At 36.6% G+C, this 24,680-nt stretch overlaps 1 protein-coding gene across 2 annotated transcripts in view; it reads left to right on the forward strand.

The window, feature by feature from the left end:
* The window catches only part of zfpm2a (zinc finger protein, FOG family member 2a), a 177,859-nt gene that overhangs the window by 126,614 nt on the left and 26,565 nt on the right, over positions 1 to 24,680 (forward strand). For both annotated transcript variants that reach the window (XM_082150648.1, XM_082150647.1), the window contains one exon: positions 697 to 808. In XM_082150648.1, the coding sequence (XP_082006774.1) occupies positions 697 to 808 (112 nt within the window). The remainder of the gene's footprint in view (positions 1 to 696; positions 809 to 24,680) is intronic.

Genomic DNA, 24,680 nt, shown 5'->3' on the forward strand with positions numbered 1-24,680 from the left:
GGTTTCATTCATTAACATTAGTTAATTACTTGTACTAAGATTAATAAATGCTGTAGAAGTATTGTTCATTTTTAATTCTTGTAAACTAATGTTAATTTCAACATTTACTAATACATTATTAAAATCAAAAGTTGTATTTGTTAATGACCTGTGAACTAACAATGAACGACTAATATTAACAAATATTAATACATACAGTAATACATGCATTGCTCATTGTTAGTTCATGTTAGTTAATACATTGACTAATGTTTTTTTTATCATTCAAATATTTATTGAGTTTTTGTATTTTATATATAAAAAAACAAACATAAACAAACATAAACAGGGAGGTTCAATGTAAATCTGTAAACAGCTGATGTCCAAATTACATTATAGACATGTAGGTGCAAAAATTGTTACATTGACTAATGTTAACAAATTAAGTCTTGTTGTAAACTGTTATTAAAAAAAAATTTTTGGGTGCAAAATGCATGTAAATTGTTAGCGGCAAAGCAAGTGTCTGTTCCATCAACTGACCCAAATCTGTCACACTGCAAGTAAAAATGTGAACCAAAAAAAAATCTTATCTTTATTGTTGATCCCTGTTGAATATCATAAAGTTCCTTATGATCATGAGCTTGTTGCTAAACTGTCCCTCAAATAAACAAATGATTGTTGTGTGTGTGTGTGTGTGTGTTATCTCCACCTCTGCAGAAGACGAAGCCTCACGTCCCGCTGGTGTTGAACGCAGGCCCCAGGTGGCTGCTGGATGTGACTTGGCAGGGAACAGACGACAACAAGAACAACTGTGTGGTTTACAGCAAAGGTAAGAGGACGCTTTATCTGCCCCGTACCAAACACACATGCGCCGCACACTTCTGCTATCTTTTCTTTCTTTCTTTCTTTCTTTTTGACCTGTGTTTGTGTACAGCTCATGCTCAAAGACGTCTAGTGTGGCTTTGGTTCCCGTGTCTCTTACATCTATTAGCATTGCGATTTGTAATGTAAGGTCGTGGGGTCACAGGTCATTGTGATTTTGCTGTGACAAATGTAATTCGCTGACATTTGCTTTAATGACATCATTTTCCCTGTTTGCAAATGCTTGGATGGCCCTAAGACAGACGTGATGGATACACACGTTTCCTCATGCGTCAAACTGCACATGTGTCGAGAATCAAACGCAACATTAAGATTTAATAACCCATCCATGCTGTCTAAACTTCACACAGTATGAGTGTGAATACACAGCTTTAGCAACACGTTATAACTCTTACAATGCTAACCCTACTGTTGTTTCCACCAGAACACTATAATTTCTATATAATTTCTAATAAATTCCCACCCAGGGTCACTGGAAATGCCTGTTTTGCAACACTTTTTAGCAAATTTTCAGTAAAAGCCTGTTTAGTTTTACAGATGAATCATGTCAGATGAACATGAATCTGGCAACGTTTTTCATTACGTTGGTTCATGTATGTATCGTGGCATTTCGGAAATGAAAATGTCCAGTGAGTGCCGCTAAAAGGTTAGCGAGCATGAGATTAACCCTTTCCCTGCCAGAGTTGTTTTTTTTTTACTTTAAAAGTTGCCACCCAGCGCCAAAATTTCATGGCCTCCATAATATTTTGTTGTATGAATATCTTAACAGGCAATGTATCAAAAGAAATAACAGACCCTCTGCTTTTAAACAAAACAAATCAGTTTTATTCTAATTTCATGCATTATTTTAATATTGCATGTGGGTTGGTTTCATAAAAAAGCAACATTTTGAGAAAAAAAGAATACATCTGGATGGGATTCAGAGCGATGATCAAAACATAGATGGAGTAGATCGAGTCCATCAACACCCCCGAAGCTTGCACAATCCTATACCTAGTCCTGGGTCGACATTTCATTTGGTAACATTAGGCCATTTTGATTTATATGCTGTTTATTGTTGATGATTGCATTATTTTTCATATGCATGCTTACGAGATCGCTCGTTTCTGCTTCTTCTTTGCCTGTGTTTTGATCTGGAGATACTGTACTCGCTCGGGAGATGCGTAATAGTGCCCCCTACCTCATAACAGTGACAACACGGAAAGCCAGGAACACGGAAATGGCAGGGAAAGAGTTAAAATGCATTTTTTTAAGCAATCATGCCATTTTAGTTTGATTCTACAAGTCTTTGAGCTCTTTTAATGAGTGTTGTGAGTCTGACTAACGGGACTTATAACCGATGCTCCACATCATCACAAGTATTAGGTGAGCTTATGAGCAAGATTACAATGCTAGAAAAGCCATACATAGCTGGAAATGTGATTACTAGTGTTTTGAGGTCATAACATACATGTTGTGCAAGGAACTGTGAAAATAAGCCTTTATAAATCTATAATTTGCCCTGAACAGGAATACAAGTTGTTCATTTCAGCTAGAACCTGCAGTGAAGTATATGTATACGTATAGGCATGTTTTTTGCAGTTTTGCAAACATTTAGGAAGAGGCACGTACAGTATGAGCCTGGGTTGATAAATTCAAATGACTTTCTGTCTTTATAATTTATTTATTTGTGATGATGTGGTATGGCTATTAGCAAGTTAGCACAGTTTTACTGTTGACACAACTGGATTTGCAGAGTAAAATAAGTCACTGTTGGTGTTTTGGGTTTTTAACATAGCATTGCTGCATGATTGCTAGGGTGTTCTGGATGGTTGTCAGGGTGTTGCCGGGTAGTTGCTAGGGTGTTGTGCGTGGTCTCTATAAATGGCTTGACTCTTTCAATAAGCCAACAGACTTTCTCCTGTCCAATTGCTTAGAAACTTTTTAGCAGACCACTTCTCATCAAGGTATTGGCTAATTTAGTAATTTGGCTAATTTGAGTTATTAGGCTAACAAGCGATACTAATAACTGTAGTCACTTTTGTGTTTTAGCGGAAACTGTGGTTTTCGTGATGCATTAATTTGTTGTTCCTTAATAACTTGTTTTTATGGGAATATTACATTGAGATGCATGTATAAATAAGCAAATACGCAAAGTACAAGGATTTCGGAGTGAGAGCCCTCATTTAGCTGAATGTTTTTCAGATGATTATGACTCTCCTCTGCGCTGAAACAGAGTTTCTTCCCCCTCAAAGTGAACATGAGGCAGACGTGGGATTTTTCCTTTCTTAGCTCTCATCTTCTAATCACTGCACTGCACTGGGGGGCTGATCCTCTTTACCAGCGCCTTCATTTGTGCGCTTTATCAGCAAATCATTAAAGTTTTGATAAGCTGTTAAAGAAGATTATGCAGTTCTTTTAAAATCGTCTAATCTTTTTGCCAGGAGACTGAATATGGGAAACAAAAAGGCTAATAACAGGATTTCTGGAGTGTTGTGTTAAGTCTCTATAATTTCTTCTCTGCCTTCCTATTTATTAGCGAGAGAGAAGGATTCAACTGCGAGGTCACCGATTCAGCTGTTCTGGACTGTATTTGAGCAAAAATGTACGGTTCTAGATGTCGATTGGTCTGATTGTTTATTTAATTGTAAATGCATGCTCATTTTCTGCTATTTTTTATTTATCTTTGGTGTCATCTAATGTTTATTTAAAGGTATAGTGGAGGATTTTTTACTTCCTGGTGGGTAACCTATACTATTGGTCCTCCTAATTGTCAATCATTCTGGTAAATCAATCAAACTTATTCAAAAAGTGGAGAGGGCGGGTCTTATCTAAAATTCGGAAAGATCCTCCACTATACCTTTAAAGTTGATATTTAAAAACAAATAATGTAATAACACTATTAAAGTGTAATATTTAGTCATATTTAGCAAATCTCAGAAATGAATGGTGAATTTTCATATTGTGCATTTGTAATGGTGCCTAAATTCACTTGTAGCATTTTATTTATTTCGAAATTTAATAAATATACAATTTTAAAATCAAAACTATATATTTTTTATATATTTTAAAACCATTTATCATATTCAGCCGTAACATGAAAACATTTATTTATTTATTTGAGACATGCACTTTTTGTAAGTGTTAGCCAACAAAATGAGTGGTAAAATCAATAAATATGTACATTAAAAAACACACAAAAAAAATAAAAAACACCATGAGACTAAAGAAAATAATGAGGAGGAATATAATGCACACTTTCCCTATTAGCCGACATCCTTGTTTAGGATACAGCACAGATTTATTGACATTTTGTTGCGAATAGTTGCATCAGCGTTCTCTCAAGGCCTTGAATGTTCACAGTCCAGTCTACGTACACAACATCACCCTCGCTGCGCTAAAACACTTTCTGTGAACAGACACACATGGTGAAGACGGTAATTGTGTGTTTGCTCCAGTAATAAATGAATCCCACAATATATTTAGGCCTGTTTGATTCCCTGCGGGCGTCTTCGAGCAACCGATGGAGGACTCTCACTGAAAATAGCGCGTCGACAATAATCAGGGAAACTTTGGACAACAAAACTGTAAACAAACAGTTAGAATACTGTTTACTCCATACTGTTTACTGTTAAAAAACTTGTATACTCCATCTTTTTCCTTAATATTTCTCAGTTTTAGGTCAAATGAAATGTTTATTGTCATGATATAGATGCTAGTAGGATTTCAGGATTGACCTGTGCAAGAACTTCACAATTTTTATGTTTTATTGAAATTTTTGGTTATTTAGTACTTTTGAATGAACATTACAAAGTCTACAGACATTTCTGCTTTTTTGTTTTGTGTGTGTGTGTGTGTGTGTGTGTGTGTGTGTGTGTGTGTGTGTGTGTGTGTGTGTGTGTGTGTGTGTGTGTGTGTGTGTGTGTGTGTGTGTGTGTGTGTGTGTGTGTGTGTGTGTGTGTGTGTGTGTGTGTGTGTGCGTGCGTGTACGTGTGTACGGATGTGATTATTTGAAAGTTTGTCCTCTTGTGTATTATTAAGGAACATTACTTAAATGTGTTGTTTAGAAGTTAATGTGCCTGTCAGACACTGAAATCAAATTTATTCTTTTGAAATCTGGGCACCAGACAGTTGAGCTCTTGTGCGTTTGGACGGCAGATATTCTGCTCTAGTGTGTCTGATTATTTAAAGGTCACCTAAATTTTTCCTCTAAGCCTCTTAGAAGCAGGAACAGTCAGATAGAGCGTGTCAGAGGAGTCGAGGGGGAAATTTGGCCATTGTGCGTGTGGAAATTGACCAGTGTAACGAGAGCGTTTTACATAAGCTCATAGACCGCAGGACTGGACTAATTCACTGTGTCTTTGTGCGGCTCATATTCTGTAATTCCTCTCCATCTGATTCTTCTCCAACACATCTCTATTGTGCATTTGATGTGACAGAGTCAGAGCAGAGACATGTTACCTTGACCTCCATCGTTGCCTTGACCTCCAGCCTTTTCTTTCATAATCTTCTGTTTCTCACATTCTCTCTGTGATGGGAAGCACTAACAGGGATGGGAATAATATGGATAATAAATTCTGATTTCAGTTTCAGTTCAAGTTCTGCAATGATTCCATTGATTTTTTTAAAGGGGTGGTTGATTATGATTTCACTTTTTTAACTTTAGTTAGTGTGTAGTGTTGCTGTTTAAAGTTACGACGCTCAAAGTCCAAAGCAAAGGGAGATATTTTCTTTTACAGAAATTGCTTAAGGACGCTGTAAAACAAACGGCTGGTAGGGACTACAATGAGCTTCTTCACGGGTTAGTGACATCACTAACCCTAAAATTGACATAAACCCCGCCCCCGGGAACACGGTTTATAGATTATCATGACAGAATATGCTAATCAATGACTAGAAGATTGTTAACGCCACATCAGCAACATAAATTCATCAACTAACCATTCAGAAATGTCCTGTTGCATTCTACATGTTGTTACTTCTTCATGAGTCTCACCATCTTTGTCCGCGACTCCGGTTTGAACATAAAAGGCTAAAAGTTTTTGACATTTTCAGTGCGTGTCTGTGTGAGGTAATCGGAGCTGCTAACACACACACAAGCTGTTGAAGCTCCGCCCTCTGTGCCGGGAGCAGCAGCTCATTTGCATTTAAAGGAACACAAAAACAGCGCGTTTTTGCTCATCCTCAAAAAGTGGCAATTTTAACATGCTACAAAAAAATTTTTTTTATCTGTGGGGTATTTTGAGCTGCAACTTCACATACACACTCTGGGGACATCAGAGATTTATTTTACAACTTATGAAAAGGGCATTATAGGACCCCTTTAACAATTCCAATGATTCTTTTAATACCTTAGAAGAAGGACTCAAAATAATTAGTCCTAATTATATATTAAGGCACTACAGGAGAAACCATTGTTTTTTCATGCACTGGTCAATCTGGTTTGAATCTAATTTGGAACTAATTTGTGAGTCTTTTTGACTGATTCGTTAAAAAAGTCCAGCTCATAAGTGAAGTGACATGAACTTAATTTGTCCTCTGCGTTTAACCTGTCCAAGTTAGTCACACATTAGGAGCAGAGAGTAGTGAACACACACACACACACACACTACAAACTGTGGACACACACACTCGGAGCAGTGGGCAGCCTGGGGAGCGAATGGGGTTTAGGTGCCTGGCTCAAGGAACCATTGACCACAACTGCCCCAGTCATTTGTTCAAGAATCAAACTATACCAGACATATTGTATGTTTGTCATTGCATGTAATGAGATGTGGCCTAATGGTTAGAGAGACAGACTTGTAACCTGAAGGTTGCAGGTTCGATTCTCAATACCGGCAGGAAAATGTAGATGGGGGAGTGAATTTCTCTTCCACCCTGACCCTCAATACCCTGAGGTTCCCTTGAGCAAGGCATCAAACCCCCAGTCGCTCCCCAGGCTACCCAGTGCTCCAGGGGTGTGTGTCCATGATTTGTAGTGTGTGTGTGTTCACTACTCACTGCTCCTAATGAGTGTGCACTAACTTGGATGGGTTAAATGCAGAGGACAAATTTTGAGTATGAGTTACCATACTGTCACATCACATGTCTTTCATAACATTAAGTTCAAACTTACAACTAAATATGATTTATTTTGCAGTGGTGCTGCAGATTCAGCATCAATGCAGAAAACAGAAGCGTTATCATAACCGAATGCCATGCAAATGATTCGGTTGCCATCTATTTTTGGAACCGGTTCTGAATAAGAACCAATTCTCGATTCCCAACCCTAATAGGCAGCGAGCCGTTTCATCACTGTACAAACCGAACCTTCAAACATATATTTATCTCCATTTGCGTGCATGTCTTTGTGTAAGCGCAGTGCTGGGTGAGGGGTTTCACGCTGGCAATAAAGCGCTAGAAGACGGACACATGCCAGCTGAGTTTGGAACGACACAAAAGACAAATGCTGTCGTGTTTTAAACTGTTAAGGCCATTAAATTGTTTTCATTTCATCTTCCTCTTTGAAAGGCACGGAGGCAAAGCACACGGAGGTGCCAGGGTTATTATCTCTTATCTTTGAACAGCGGAAAATACTGCAACGCATAATAACCAAACAACTGCACACAATGTAAAATTTCATTATCAGGGTGTTAAAACTGGGTTGTACCCTGAAGGGGTCCCCACCACAGCTCTGAGCGCCAGCGTAATTATGTTTAATTAAAATACAACAGAGATCAACAGAATCATTTTCATTAGGAAATTATTAATGATTCTTCCGTAACAATAATTGATTGCAGTGAGCCAGGCTGTAAGAACAGACGGTCAGAGAGAGAGAGAGAGAGAGAGAGAGAGAGAGGGTGGAGGGTGGGGGGTGGGGGGTGGGGGGGGTTGCATAATGTTAAGTTGAGCACACACATAAACATACACATTTATTGGACATAAAGTGCACTAACGAAGGGAATTGTGTTGAACATATACAGATTATATTTGACAAACTTAAACATTTTATGACTAGTTAGTCATAGTTAGTATGACAGGAGGATTGAAAGTTAAAATAATGACATTGCAGCTGCTGTTTTCAGCCTGTGGACGCGTCACAATGATGATATGTGTATATATAAAATGGCACTGTAATTACCATATTCATGCATCATTTGAATTAAACCATATATACCAAAACAACACATACAAAAAAACAAAAAAACATGGTAATACTATGGTGCATATTGAAAAACAAACATGGTATTATCATTCTGAAAGCACATGGTATTCAAAGACATAATACTATGGTAATTAAAAATCATGGTATTACCATTGTACATATTCAAAAGAAGCATGATATTACCATGGTACATATTTGGAAAAACATGGTATTATGGTACAATAATGTGTTTAATTTTCCTAAAAAGGATTACCATTCAGCCTGTTCAAGCAAAGTGATATTACCATGGTGCATATTCATAAACATGGTAAAACTATGGTAGCCTAAATGAAAAAAACATGGTACTAGCGTGGTGTAGTTTCAAATATGAATTACTGGTTCTTTAAGGAGTAGACTTTAGTGCTGTTTCACTCTGCATATTTTGTCAGTGTGTACAGCTTTAGTAGCTGTGTGTGTGTGTGTGTGTGTGTGTGTGTGTGTGTGTGTGTGTGTGTGTGTGTGTGTGTGTGTGTGTGTGTGTGTGTGTGTGTGGATCACAACCTCCTGCTGCTACTATTAATTATGATTCAATTGTGTAGCTCTGGAGCTGCTAAGAGTGATGTTCAACTCCCCCGTGGCATTTCTAATCAGCTCATGAAGTACCTGCACCTGGAGTGAGTGAATGTGTGTTTCAAGAGAGCGAGTGTGTCTTGTGAGAGTGTGTGTGGGCTTGATGATTTAACCTGCATAATTGTATAATCGATGTTGAAAAATGCCCGTGCATCGATTTCCAGAGGGCAGACAGATCTCGGTGTCACTGTGAGAGCTGAGCTTTTTAACACTGTCTGGAGCCGAGCCTTCAAGAGACGGGAAACAATACACTTCCTGCATCCCACAATACATCAGCGGATTATTGCACAGCATCTGTTACTCTTCATGGAGGATAAATAATATAGTATATAAACATGCTTTAAGCATGTCCTGGTCATATAAAGAAAATAAATGAAAAAAAATTATTTAAAAAAATAAGATTTTATATAAAATAAAATAAAAGGGTATTAATAATGATATAATAAAATATTAATTAATAAAATAGGGCTACGTTTTTATTTAATTTTTTAATGAATTGTGACATTATTTTAATGACAATTAAGCACAATTTCCCTCAACTTCTCATTACTGTACTTTTTTTTAAAGTAATTTATTTAAAATAATTACTAATCTTTATATTACAATAACTGTTTGCTAAATACAGTAATGCAAATAAAATGGGAACTATAAGAGTTAGAATATTATTTTTAAAAAACCACCTGGATACATTACAGTAATGAGATATATAATTTCTCATTACTTAAAATATAATTTCACACTGTAATAAACATTAAGAAGTTGCATAATCAGTAATAAAAATCACTAATGATATAATATAATCAAATATAATCAAATATAATCAAATATAATCAAATATAATATAATATAATATAATATAATATAATATAAATTTGGGGTGGGATATGACGTGGACCACACGCCCTCCCTCCAGAATGATTGACAGGCCGAGTTTTTCAGTTTCCAGAGCCTGCGGCTGTCACAGGATTTTTCAGGACACATATTTCCTTGATATTCAAAGCATGTGAGATCAATAAAATAGATGTCTACAGTAGAAAGAGCAGCTATATTTTCATGTGTATGTCCTCTTTGTGTACAGTGGGGTGACAATTCTTGTTTTGTGTGCTGAGATTCTTCACACCCGATCTATATGTACCGTGATGCTCATTTCCCGTTTCTAAATCGGTAAAATCCACCCACGCAGTAGCTATTTTTCCATCTGCAGACATTTTTCACCATGTTTAAGCACATTATTGTGATTATCTATCTTGCGCCTTTGGACATCAGCATAAGTGGATTTAGAAGCTTTCCTGTGTGTTGATTTTTAAGTTTGGACTCGAGTCGCTTTAAACACGGGCAAAATAGAGCACTTATCACCAAACGATTAAGAAGCGAAAGCTAATGTGATTATGAATATCATCATACGTTCTTACGGCATAATCAACAAGGAGCCCTTGAAAAAGAGTCGTTGACATATCTGTGAGTGTTTAACTATAGAATAATTGAATGGAAAATTACTCTCCTGAAAGAGCCTATATTCTTTTCGCCTTACAAGCTCTTGAACCCTCTGAAGTCTTAGAAACGAATAGAACAAATTGACCATTTAAAAACCAGGCATAAAAATGCTTTCATTCTTGGAGAAAGAAAAATTGGAGCGTCCAGTTTTATTATATAGGGAAATGTATACTCTTGGGTTCAACGTAAGGTTTTGGAACGACATGAAGGGGTTAGTGAATGATAACAGAATTTCCATTCCCTTTACCGTCAGAGCCAACGGTGATGATGTACAGTAAATGTGTGAATGTCACGTGCGTGTGGCATTAGTGACCTATCGGAGGAGGTAACATGGAGGCTGACAGTAATGTTATGCTGCATAAAGAGTGCAGCCCTGCGGCCGAGGAGACAACATGACTGGACCGCCGTCCATCCTCACACAGTGGGTCGCTGGTGACCCGCGTGATGGTTTTATATCCATTTACTCTCTCCCTCTCTCCCTCTCTCTCTCTTCTCCCAAACCTGAGCACCATGATCACTTTTATCCAGGATGTGTTTCGCTCAAATCAAATCTCTCTTTCTTCAGATCCAAACCATCCTCGTGCTTTTATCACACAAGGGATTCGACAAGGAAATCTATCAGTTTCTGAGACTGGCTTCAAGAGGTTTTTGGGTAGAGAATGTATTTCAGAAGACTTTTCTTCATTGGATTTTTCATTACACACATACGTGTTTAAAGATATGCAAAATGCTTTATGATTTATGAGTGATTTTGAGTTGTTGGTGAAGCATCATGTTGATGTTATTTGTGTATTTGCTCTAAAATTGCGAGCAAATGAGGTGATTTATTTTCAATAAGAGAAACTATCAAATAAAATAATTATTTAATGCTTTTTTTATTAAGACAATGTTGCTAAATAAATCAGTAAAAATAGAGTTAAAAAGCATTAACAATCTTTCATTTATATTCAGCAATCTTCATTAATCTGCAACAATTTAGTATTGTAAATGAATGGTCATTTTATTCAGAAAAGTCCATACATTTTTTTTATGAGTTTTGAGTTTTTGGCAAAAGACAAGTTTGAACTGATGCACAAAAATTATTGTTAACACTTTACAATAAGGTTCATTAGTTAACATTGTTTAATCGCACTACACAAATTAATAATTAACTGCGCTTTTACAGCATTTATTCATCTTTGTTAATTTCAACATTTATTAATACATTTTTTAAATCAAGAGTTGTATTTGTTGTAATGGCTGTTTTGTTTCTGACACGCGCTGTAAGCGGTAAACCAATCACAACAAGCTGGGCCATCTGACCAATCAGAGCAGTTTAGACCAATCACAACAGGCTGAACCGTCTGACCAATTAGAGCAGAGTAAACCAATCACAACAGACTGGGACATCTGACCAATCAGGGCAGAGTAGACCAATAACAACCAACTGGGCTGTCTGACCAATCAGAGCAGAGTAGATAATGCACTGTGAACTAACATGAACAAATTATGAACAGCTGTATTTTTAATAACTAACGTTAAAAAAGATAAACAAATACAACAAATGTATTGCTCATGGTTCGTTCATGTTAGTTAATACATTAACTAATGTTAGCAAATGAACCTTACTATAAAGTGTTACCAAATTATTGAGATGTTATAAAAACAAATCATGTGGTTTGTGAACAAATCTTTCCGGCTGGTTTAGTGAACCCAATCCATTGATTTATTTAAAGGAGCTGACTCAAAGCAATAATTATCCCAATCAGACATTTTATTTTGCTCATTTTGTTTCAATAAATCACTCAAATAGTCATAATTATTGTGACATACTGTATGTTGTGTCAGTACAGTTTGCCTGTCCTTCTCACATTCATCCCTCAGACCATAAACAAGCCTCCTGACCACCCCATAACTAACGCTCTGGTTAACAACCCTTTCCTTTCTGCTCCGTTCCTGTTCACTGCACTGCGGAGGGAGGGAGAGTTTGGGGACGAGGCGATGGTAGCGCCATCTGTCCAGTCTCTGTGGGTATTGTCATAAAGAGAGCCTAATGTTGTCATCATCCTTACATGGCAGAGGTCATTACCGTTTATAGAGGCACATGAAACTTTATGGCACATGAACTTATGCTGCCATGATGTGAAAAGCAATGAAACGGGATCTGAACAAAATCCGCACAATGATCCTGCATGACCTGCTAAGCAAATTAAGTAAGTAAAATGTATTCTTTGAGATGTAGTGGTGAATTTGTGTATATTAATAATAAATAAATAAATAAAATATATATTTTTTAAATGCATAAGTACAAAAATTCAAGGCTACTGCAGAAAGGGGGCGCTATTCAAAAGTGTTGTTCCAAATAAAAATGACGGTTGCAAATCATGTTATAACTCGTTTTAAAACCCTCAGTTACAATTATTAAAGTGTCCCTATTATGCTTTTTCAAATTTGACCTTTCATGCCGTGTGTAATATAGCTGTTTGTGAATGTAAAAGGTCTGCAAAGTTTTAAAGATCAAAGTGCACGACAAATAAAGTTACTGTCTCCTAAAAGAAGAATTGATTCTGAATGATTCGCATTCGCTTCAAAAGGGTGAGGCCTCGCGCTACAACTGATACTGGGGAAAAAAAAACCTATGCTAATGTTACTGTTTGTATCACTGTGTATCAAGCGCCGAGGAAGCCTCCGGTGCTGAAATTCAGATATGGTAATGAATGTTTTGTTTCTGACACGCGTTGTAAGCGGTAAACCAATCACAACAGACTGGGCCATCTGACCAATCAGAGCAGTTTAGACAAATCACAACCATAGATATCATATAATAAAGGCTAGATGTCTCGTCCGCGCTGCTGGCCAATGGAGGTCGACGTCCGCACACGGCGGCCATCTTGCCACAGGGAGCTCGCTCACTCGTAACATTGTGTTAATGGTGCATGTACTTTTTAAATAACCATAACTTGCTAAATTTTCTACCGATTTTCAAACTGTTTGGTTTGTTATAAACGTCAGAGATGTAGTTATGACACTGCTTACTTATCAATATAATATTATATATTTAAACATGTTCAAGCATCCAGAATTATAGCCACGTTAATAACGTTTGTAAGAAACCAAATCCGTCCGTTTGTAAATCCGTCGAGATTTCAGCGAGATAAGAGGATTTGTGTTCGTGCTGATCACTCACCTTACTTTAGATACCACAGAGCTCGCCAGAAAGCTTCCCTGTGACAAGATGGCCGCCGGTGTGATGCCGTTCGAGACTCCGACTTAAGACATCTAGCCTTATATGGATATCTATGATCACAACAGGCTGGACCGTCTGACCAATTAGAGTAGAGTAAACCAATCACAACAGACTGGGACATCTGACCAATCAGAGCAGAGTAGACCAATAACAACCAACTGGGCTGTCTGACCAGTCAGAGCAGAGTAGACCAATCACAACAGACTGGACCGTCTGACCAGTTAGAGCAGAGTAGACCAATCACAACAGACTGGGACATCTGACCAATCAGAGCAGAGTAGACCAATCACAACAGAATGGGACATCTGACCAATCAGAGCCGAATTGACCAATCACAACAGACTGGACCGTCTGACCAATCAGAGCAGAGTAGACCAATCACAATAGGCTGGACCGTCTGACCAATCAGAGCAGAGTAGGCTCAAGGTTTTCAGACTCTTTGAGAAATGGTGATGTGCAATCTATATTATGAGAAAATTAAACTGTTTTATGTCCTGTAAACCTATTGTAGGAGACCTCCAAAACAAAATTAGGAATCTTTAAAATAGCATAATAGAGGAATTTTAAAAGACTATATCAACAGGAAATTGTTCCGTATTTATATGTATTTGTTTGTTTTTAATGAATACTACATAGGAGATATTTGTGGGTTTATGTTCCACAGCAATCTTAACAGCTGTACGCATGAATTTTTCTGCCATCATAATTTTTGCAATTCAGTTTTGTGCCACTAGTGGTGCAGAAATGACACCAATCACACTTTTACATCCGTTTGCGGTGCAACTACACTCGCATCGACGATCAGTTGCAGGTTTTCATCCGCTCTCTGTGTGTGCTTACAAGTGAGGGTGATTTCTGGGCTCCGGTCGCCGCGAGGTTACCTGCTTTTCACTCGAGCCGGGCTTCGGCTTGATTTAAAGACCGTTAGGAATGGCAACAAGAGGGAGAAGACAAAAAAAAAAGACGGTCGACAAATCAACTCCCGCCGATGCCTCTCAAGGTTTCAACTGCAACCTATTCAGGAGGAGAAAAGAGAAAAATATATACACACTCTATCCTGTCAGGAGCTTTTGGCTTATCTTGAGTGACTGTCAAGGCTGGGAATATCAGGGAATGGACAGAAACATATAAAATTAATAAGCTCCTGGATGTTGTCGGAAGTTATGATGCTTCCATAAATCCTGGTTTGATCAGAGAGGACAAGGCTTAAAGCCGGAGCCGCCTAACGCACACGGCGAGTGTGTTTCGGCCTGGCTTCTCATTCTGCCGTGGAGATAGACGCCCTTAGCTGGCCAAATAAGATTTATCTTCCTTCCTCCCCCTTTCATGACTGACAAATCTGAGAAAGCTGGAGGCGACTCGGCAGCCATTACTACCTTAAATAAAGGGCATGGGCTCAGCAAGGTGAAACTTGGGCCAAAGGCACAAAAAATGTGCAGAAGAGAAAAGAAATTGGCGCTTACTTATCAGTTGTACGTCCCGTGTTGGGTGAAAGGTCGAAGAGCTTTTTGTTTGTTTGTTTGTTTCTTATAGCAAAAGGATGGATGCTATCTGTCCCAGCATCCAAACGGCGAGGCTTTCTGGAGTGGTGCAGGTAATATTTCATGTCAAGAATTAGGCAAGTGAACCTCTGTGGGTTTTTTCAGTGGGTGGCGGAGAGAAACATTGATCATCGTCTCAGCAGCGAACACCGATGCGTTGGCTTTTTCAAGAGGATGTTCTGTGCCGCTAGTACATTCATTGCAGGGTAATTAAATGCTGCGGTTGTGTGTGTGTGTGTGTGTGTGTGTGTGTGTGTGTCTTTCATACAGCTTGAGTGTGTAAGAGGTTGCAGTTGTTACTAGGAGAGAAAACTAAACAATAACAATGCTTGCTGGACCAGATTAGAAAAACTGTATTTCAATTTGAGGATTTGTATTGAGAATGTGTCATGCTTTCTGGGCATGTCAATACAAAATGACTCACAAATACAATTGTAATGATTGCACAGAAGAAATCACAATAAATAATGCAATTAAAATCATAACTGAATGAGTCAGATATGATGTATATGTGGGCACTTCTTTTTTTTTATTTTTTTATTTTTTTTTATGTAACACCAGTTGTCTTTAGCCCAATGGAATTGGACTTTATATTGATACCTATTTATTTATGGATTCATAAAGTGATTTTTTTTTTGTTATGTTGTATCATAGTGATGCACTGATATTAAAATGTAATTCTGATAAGCTGATCAATCTTTTTCATGTTTTGGCTGATTACCAATATTCTACACTGTTATACACTACTGTTCAAAAAAAAGGAAAGGTATGTTTTTGAAAGAAGATATGTTTATGCTCACCAAATCTGAATTTATTTGATCAAAAATTAAGTAAAAATAGTAATACTGTGAAAATGATTACAGGTTAAAATGACTGTTTTCTATTTAAATCTTTTTTATATGTAATTTATTCCTGGAATGAATTTTCAGCATCATTACTCACATGATCCTTCAGAAATCATTCTAATATGCTGATTATCAATTTTTGGCAATAGTTGTGCTGCTTAATATTTTTGTGGAAACCTTGATCATTTTTTCAGGATTCTTCAATATATAGAAAATTCTAAATAAATCTTTTGTAACATCACAAATGTTTTACTGCCACTTTTGATAAATGTAATGCATCCTTGCTGAATTAAAGTATTAATTTTAAATCTTAAAACTTCTGAATAGTCGTGTAAATTAAAAATAAACTGCTATTGTGTTTGTTGTTAATATCATTTGCTTTGCTTAAGTTGTGTAAAAAAATACTTAATTATGCTTTATAAAGCCCCTTGAGCACTTGAAAATTATTATTTAGCCTATTATTTAAAAGCTGTTGCTATCATTAGTAAATGGATTGGCAAGATGCATCTGGTCATGTGATATCAATGGTGACGCTTATGAGGAAGTGACCCGTTCGTGAACTGGAGACGCTTTTTCTAGACGGCTGATACTTTTCATTTTAAAACTATTTTTCAAAAATACTACTTGTTTTTTGTGTGTAAAACTTTTTGAATTAGCACTAAAAATGATTATGTACCTTTAACTGTGAGCTAGAGGAGATTTCCACAGCTTTCACAGGTCCTGTAAATGCATTCTGTGAATAAGTGTTTTCTAGGAAATAATTGAATTGAGTGTTTGACGTCTGCGCTCTGGGTGCTTTACTGCTGAACTGGTTCTGAGCTGAAGTCTCTCAGATTATCCTGTGAATTGCTCTACCTGTGAAGTCTCCGGTTCGCCGATGGCTCTTCTGCATGAATTATTCAGATAGGCAGAGTCCTCACAAAATGCTCGTGAAGGAAGTGAATTCTGCTCACTGGTAAACAGATTTTAGCGATTTTCTACTCCGAATCCCTTCTGAGTTGAGTTGTGCCTCTGTGCCAGTGACGGATAATTACATCACATCTCTTTTTCCTCTCCAGACCCGTTCAAACTTTCCCCTAACCCACCGCAGCCGCTCCACCACTCCGTCCGCATCCAGAATCACCAGTCAGGGGCGCAGGGGCGATCTGAGAAGTGGGGGAGACATATTATAAACCTTATAAACGTGGCTGATGAATATTGAGTAGGCCAGTAGTCAGTAGTAACTAGTTTGCTGATAGACTGGTAAGTGGGTGTGAGTCATGGTATTACCACTTACATCTAGTCTCCAGTCATATCAGTGGTGTGAGGGGAAAAAAGTCCCTTTATATGACCAGTTGAATACTTTCTTTCTTTCTTTCTTTCTTTCTTTCTTTCTTTCTTTCTTTCTTTCTTTCTTTCTTTCTTTCTTTCTTTCTTTCTTTACAATGAATGATTATTGAATATTTATTACAATTATTTAGTCATTAATCAAATAAATACACAACTACATGTCAATATTTACTTATTACAATTTATTAAAAATCAATAAATGCAGTTCATTAATAATAAATAGTTATTAAATTGATTGATTGATTTATTAATTAAAAAATGGAAAGTGCATTTTGATAAATATTTACTACAAAACAATTTATTTATAGTAAATATTTATCAAATTTCCAATAAAATAAATTAAATGCATATTTACACATACATATTTATTGATTGATTACAATTATTTATTAAAAATAAATAAATGCAATTAATTTATGATAAATATTTATTAAATTGATTGATTGATTGATTTATTAATAAAAATGGAAATGGCATTTTGATAAATATTTACTACAATACAATTTATTTATAGTACATATTTATCAAATTTCCAATAAAATAAATTAAATACATATTTACACACCAATATGTATTTATGTATAATAAATATTTATTACATTTATTTATTTATTATTTTAAAATATATTAAATACATATTTACACATCAATATTTATTTACTACAATTATGTATTAAAAATAAATAAAGTACAATTAATTTATAATAATTATTAATTAAATTGATTTATTTATTTCTTATAAAAATGGAAATTGCATTTTGATAAATAATAACTACAATAAGATTTATTTATAGTAAATATATATTTTTTAAATTTCCAAAATATAAATCAAATACATATTTACACCTTTTTTTTATTATTTTTTTTTATAATAAATAAATACATTTTGATAAGTCAATATGTATTTAATTTATATTATGGGATGCATAATAAATATGACACATTTCTGGCATTGGTAACTGAAAATGTTTCCTTTTGCATGATCATGTATCTACTGATAGGTGTCGTTATAAAGTCCAAGATGACGTCCATATCGGCTAGCACAATTAAAAACAACTTGTTGCACCTTTAAACATAACATAAACCATAAACCTGTTGTGAGACGTTGTGGTTCAGTCAGTGCAGCTGATGCATGTGTGTGTGTGTGTGTGTGTGTGTGTGTGTGTGTGTGTGTGTGTGTGTGTGTGTGTAGTCTGACCTTCACCAAGGCATTATTTGGGAGGGCACATCTGAAACCGCTGACCCGTACTGGGCCGCACTAGAGAGGAAACACAGCAGACATGAAGGAGTGGCGTTTGGCTGGAGCCCAACCGCGGGAGAACACCCGACCTGCTCACAGCATGGGCACGTGTGTGTGTGTGTTTCAGATATTATGGACAGTGTCATAAAACGCCTACTGGTGCAATACTGGTTCAGAGCATCTCCAGCATTCCAAGGCAAATAGGAGGAAAGGACACACACACACACAACACTGATAAGAATGAGATGCACTGGTCCAAACTAAGGCCGGAATGTGTCTCACTTATTTACATGACGTACCAAAGAAAAGTTTTATTACTTAGATGTTTCATTTTAATATCATTAATCTCCATGTCCAGGTGTTTATCACGAATTTCCTTAGGAGCAGACACTGGGTTTGAGAATCAGAAGAAGCAAACATCTCCATTTTGCTTGCCTCCATTGAGGTATGAATGTGATTTGTCTCTGACTTTGGGGTCTGATCAGAACACACTTTTTTGAGACATTTCTGAGACCCCCAGAGGACACTCTCGTGTGAGAATACTGCTGTTTTATCAGGAGACACATTTGAGGTAATGAGATTTGGGATTTTTTTTTAATGATTTTGGGATCATGGCCAATACAAGCAAAGTTTGAGAAACTGTTGAGATCATTAGAGGAAACTATTGACAGATCTCATTTGGGATTTTTCTTTCACAAAATATACTTTATGATAATTATTTTTGGCAAGATGCAAAAACAGATGGATATTAGAGAGGCAGATGTTATGTAATCAAATAGCAATTAATCATTTTAATCCATTTCTGTTCAATTTTAATTTATTTCTGTCATCAGTTTGAAAACTACATTTTTATATAATATACTGGTTTCATTCAGTCATTCATCAGAAGCTTCATTTCAAAGCAATATAAAAAGCCACTCTTGAGCCGTTCAAGAGTTCATAGGCTGGTATTATTATTCTCTCCCTCCAGATTAAAGCTAAAACAAGCATTTCCCACATGTCATAGCATTTGATAATATTTGCTTCCAATCGTCAGAGGACTCGCACTACTCCTATTAGTGAACATTAGCCGTTTAAAGCTGTTTACACACTGCAATCAAGGCCATTGGCCGCCTTTACCACTTCACAGACAAATAAAGCACAAAGTTTGTTTTCCTACTTTGTCTTTGAGCTCCTTCTCAGCAGAGGAGAGGCCAAAACCCCAAAGACGGAGGCAGGGAACACTCCTGTACCGCAGCTTTGTCATCACGCTTGAAGAATTTCTGTTTAATGTACTGTAATGTGGAATTCAGCAGGGACCAGTTTAATTGAGTTTTACACAAACCAGTTGGGAGCGGCGCTGGAAGCTAGGTGATGTTGAGGTTCTTAATCTGTCTCTCCGTAGAGGGTTGTTGACGAAGTGGTTCTTTCTCTTTGTGCGGGGAAAAAAGAGGAAGCCTAGGAAATGATACATCCGTGGATAAAACCAATTGGCAACCCTCAAAGGGAACGAGGTTGATAAGACAAATCCAGCACTTGTAGAGAAATAAAAGAATCCAACTGTTCATTAAAGGCGGAAACAAAACAGGCGATTGAGAAGGCAGGCCGGCTGGTCGAAAGAGGAGAGAGAGAGAGAGAGAGAGAGAGAGGCAGGCAAACAGAGATGGCTCCTATCAGAGGAAAGGATTGGAAAATAATCAAGGATTTGTGAGCTGAATAATAACCAGACAAATACTGATTTTTTTTCCTTTTTTTTTTCGCTTTCTCAAAATTAGGAAGGATGGACCACAATTATCTGACGCAGGACGCCTTTTAGCTGCACTCCCTCCTAATTATGAAAGATAGCTCAAATCTAGAGCTTCAGATGTTTCATAAAAGCACTTGGAGATTCAAACTTGCTGCCAAGACTTCAATGTGCCCATTGGACAGAAAAAATCACAAAGGAGATCTCTTTAATATCTCAACTGTTTCTCCTAGAGAGCGAAGAGATTATATGGAGGGCGAGTGGAGACTTCAGCAACATCACAAGTCCCTCCCTTCGGACAGCACGCCAAATATGCATAACCTTTACTGTAGCTGATTATAATGCAAGTGTGAACTCGTGAAACATAACTGAGTGATACATTGATATTTGGTTACGTAACATTTGCCTGTCTTTCTCTGCATCTTGGTGTAAATAATTAGCATAAATTATCTTGTAGGGGGGGGGGAATAAATCCTAAATTGACTGAATGGAGAGCAAATGGAGACTTCTTCAAAATCCCCTGAGAAAAAGACTCCAGTAATCTCACATGCGTCTCCTCTAATAAGGTCAACAATGTCATTTAAATGATAGTTTGGCATTTGAGTATATCTTGTGAAGAAAAAGACCACATAATATCTTTTTAATATCTACATAGTTTACCTAGACCGCGATAAAATTGAATGGAGTGCAGATGGAGACTTCTTCAAAGTTCAGATGTTTCTCCTGAAAAAAAAGACCTCGGTAATCTCATCTAAAGTTTCTAAATAGGTCAACAACATCATTTTAATGATAAATTGGCATTTGAGTGTATTGTAGGAAAGAAAAATCCCAAATGAGATCTTTTTAATAAGTCAATTGTTGCTCCTACAATGCAATGAGATTACATGGAGACTTTTTAAGGATTCTGCCTAAGAAAAAACTCTTTAGGCATCTCAATAATGTCTCACACTGATTTGCCAAGATACTAACAAACGTCAGAAACCTCGATAATTTCTCATCGAATTCTCAGGAGACCAGATTCAAAATCCATGCTATCCACACATGAATCATGTTGCTCTTACCGAATGTTAACTAGTGTCTTTGTAAGAAATTTTAGGAGAAACATCTGTGACATTGCATAAATGAGATGGTCATCATGTCTCCTCATCTATGAAAGTGCAACCTCTGAGCAACTTAATTTTCCAGTGGCTATTAACATGACACATGTGAATCTAAAAAGCAATTTTAAAACATTTGGAGCGTGTGCAGAATAAGTAAATGACCGAGGATGTGTGACCGCGGTGCTTCAGCTGACCATAGCTGTGTAATGAGAGACGGTGATATAAACACACACACACACACACACACGCTCATAATCAACGCTTGTTTGATCTGCATGCTTCGACATTCCATGGCTGTTTCGTGTGAAATAAAGCCATTCATCAACACATCAATAAAAATATAGAGCAGATTATTATTGCGTTGGCCGCCCCATACAGCTTCAGTCGTAAATAATGGCCTGCCCGCCACTGCTTATATTAATTAGAGGTAGAATGCAGATAATGCGAAGGCTCTTTTATTGCGGCGAGCTGAATCAATTTTACAGTGTTATTCAGACTCGCACAAGGTCAGGCAAAGTTGTTGCGACAAGATGTGTCCCTTGTAAAACAGGGTTTTTCTGATCAGCCCCTGCGCTCTGCAGTGAGGACAGATACAGAGATTGAACGCCACCACTTCATGATGCGCTCAATACTTTTGCATTGATACTTCACTGGTGTCATGCATGCTTTCATGTTTATGTGTATCTGGTGGGACATGAGTGACCGAAAAAATGGTTCACAGGTCAGACAGCGGGGAAAAACACTGCTAATGCAAGTAAGAAAATGCAACTAACCATGTGATCATCCAAGTTTGGAGGACAGAATGAATACACTTCCTGAATCTTTTGTTGTTGATGTCAACGTTTGTGTGTTCAGAATATGTAGTATTTTTATTTATTTTTTATAATTTTTATGGTATTTCAAACTGTCTGGTATCACTTTCATCATAAAAACAAAAACAAATGTAGGTTAACATGGATAATCATAATTTGTGCATTTTTATGAATTATTAGATTAATAAGTACACTGCATTTTGAAAGTTTGGGGTCAGTATTTTTTTTTTTTTTTTTAAGAAATTGATTTTTTATACATGCAAGGACACATTAAATTGATCAAAAGTGACTAAAGACATTTATGTTACAAAATTTTTCTATTTCAGATATATGCTGTTCTTTTCGACTTTCTATATTCATAGAAATTCTGTATGAAAAATCTACAGTTTTCAACTGTGATAATAAGACATGTTTCTTGAGCATGATTCAGCAAATTAGAATGATTTCTGAAGGATCATGTAACACTGAAGACTGGAATAATTGTTTAAAAAAATTCAAAGCTGAAAAACTTTAGCTTCGCCATCAAAGGAATAAATGACATTATTTAAAAAAATATTTTAAAAAATATTTAAAAAAAATATTTTAAAAAACATTCATTTATAATAATATTTTACAGTATAACTTTTTTTTACCGCAATTTAGTGAGCATAAGAAGATACTTATTTCAAAAACATAAAAAAAAATTACAACCCCTAGTTTTGTGTCATATATTTTATTATATTTTTATTTAAAATATCATATTACAGTAACCTAACATAAATATTATGAGACTTTATGTTTCCTTGTGCCTAATAATTGACAGTATACTTCTTCATCTTCTTATAGTCTTTTTAGCAATAGGCCAGAGGTTTAGAGAGCAAACCGATGTGCTGAATCTTAATTTAAGCTGGATTTAACATGCTCAACCACTGCTCACACTGTTCGCTCTCTCTCTCTCTCCAGTAAAGTCATCAGATTAGATGACAAAAGCACTATTCTACCACTCTGGAATACCTTCATAACTCCCCAGTTACTTCTGGGAACAGGTTTAACATGGTTTTGAGTGGTTCAGATGACAAATTCCAAAATCCTTTTTTTCTTTTGGGGAATTCATTATTGATCAGATCAGTGAATGAGAACCACTGCTTTAGGCACTGATTCACTCCAGTGTTTCAGTGCAGTTATCATTCACATAACTTTACAGTGTGTCTCTGCAAATCTCTGGTCTAGATTATGTCAGTTTGTTTCAGATATGACTAAAAGAACTCAAATGCCTATTTAGTTTTGACAAATGACTTTATAATCTCATTAAAAACCAGTGTTCATAGCTCCAGGAGAACCAGTACATTTCAGTCAGTTTGGATAAAATAGTGCAATAGTGCCTGGCCTCTTTTTCAGAAGCGCTGGTTCTGGAGGTACATTTTTTCCATTCATTTTTTTTTGTTTGTTTTTTTTGTTTTCGTTAAAGAGTTATAAAGGAACCAAGCCAATGAGCTACGAGGTGAATCACCACACTAAACTTTTGATTTGAAGCAAAAAAGGTTTTGAAAATGGGACAAAAAGACAAAGGTACACTTAATGACTAAAAAAGACTTTTAACTACAAGCTTTGCGAAAAGCATAATCAAATAAAAAACAATAGAGAAATATAAAACTACTCATTTACAAATGTTGAAACGTTTATTGCAAAATATGCATAGATATACAAATATGTAAGTATATCGAGAATAGGGAGATTGACTTGATCATGTCATTTGTAGTAGCCTACTTCTTGGGAGTGGGCGGAGCTAAAGAGCTACTTTGGCACTTAATGTAGTTTTTCACTAGGAATTCAGCTGTTAAACACAATTATTTTAAAAATAGGCTGAAATAATGTGGGTTAAGGGCTTCAACAGAAGCAAATACCACAGAGTAAAGGGACAATATGTAAGATTTTTTATTTATTTTTTTTATATCCACTAATCACTTGCACAGTATGATATATTTCCTGCAGTTGTGTACTAACAATATCCCAAATGTTCCCAAAGATTTTTAATTTCAGAGAAATTCCAATTTTAAATAATGGCTCGTCCCTGGTCATTGTCGCCTGTCAATGACGTAATATCCGCGTTATCCCTGGTTTCCGCTCGTACTGCCATAGTAACCATGGCGACAGACGTGGACAACTGCGTTACGTCTAGCGGGGCGCTCACGCTGTTGTTGTTACGTTCAAACATTACGGATCATGGCAAGCGGACTTTGGGACAAAAGGAGAACTAAAACCAGGATCAATATCGGCGTGGCGTTTTCGAGATGCCGAGAGCTCCACGTCCGCGACTAACTTCGACTTGACGCTGATCTTCAATACTTGACAGATACGCCGCTCTTGCATGTACTTTATTAGACAGGTGAGCAAATGTACATAAAACTAATCAATGTTATATAGCTCAACATGACGAAATGTTAGAATATGATCAGTATGTTATTCTAATGTTGATCTAGCTTACTGCTAGTCTCATATAGCCAACAAACTAACACATAGAATAACATTATAACTTTCAACACACTCAAATGCAGTTTAGTATGATCGTGTAGACCAAGTGAAACAGAGCAGCGTTACCTCACAAGTATCATTCGTCTAATAAACTGACCTGTGTGTAGTAATTTAGCACTTGCGGGTAAGTTAGTTCGGTAGAATGAAATATCCTTATTCCTTTATATCCGCGGGACTTGCGTTTGGCGCTGATATCGGTCTCTCATTAGCATTCGCACCTTGCTTCACACCACAGTCATGTTAAAAAACATCAATGTATTCACTCA

The sequence above is a fragment of the Leuciscus leuciscus genome, assembly GCF_965113295.1.
Source record: "Leuciscus leuciscus genome assembly, chromosome: 20".
NCBI lineage: Eukaryota > Metazoa > Chordata > Actinopteri > Cypriniformes > Leuciscidae > Leuciscus > Leuciscus leuciscus.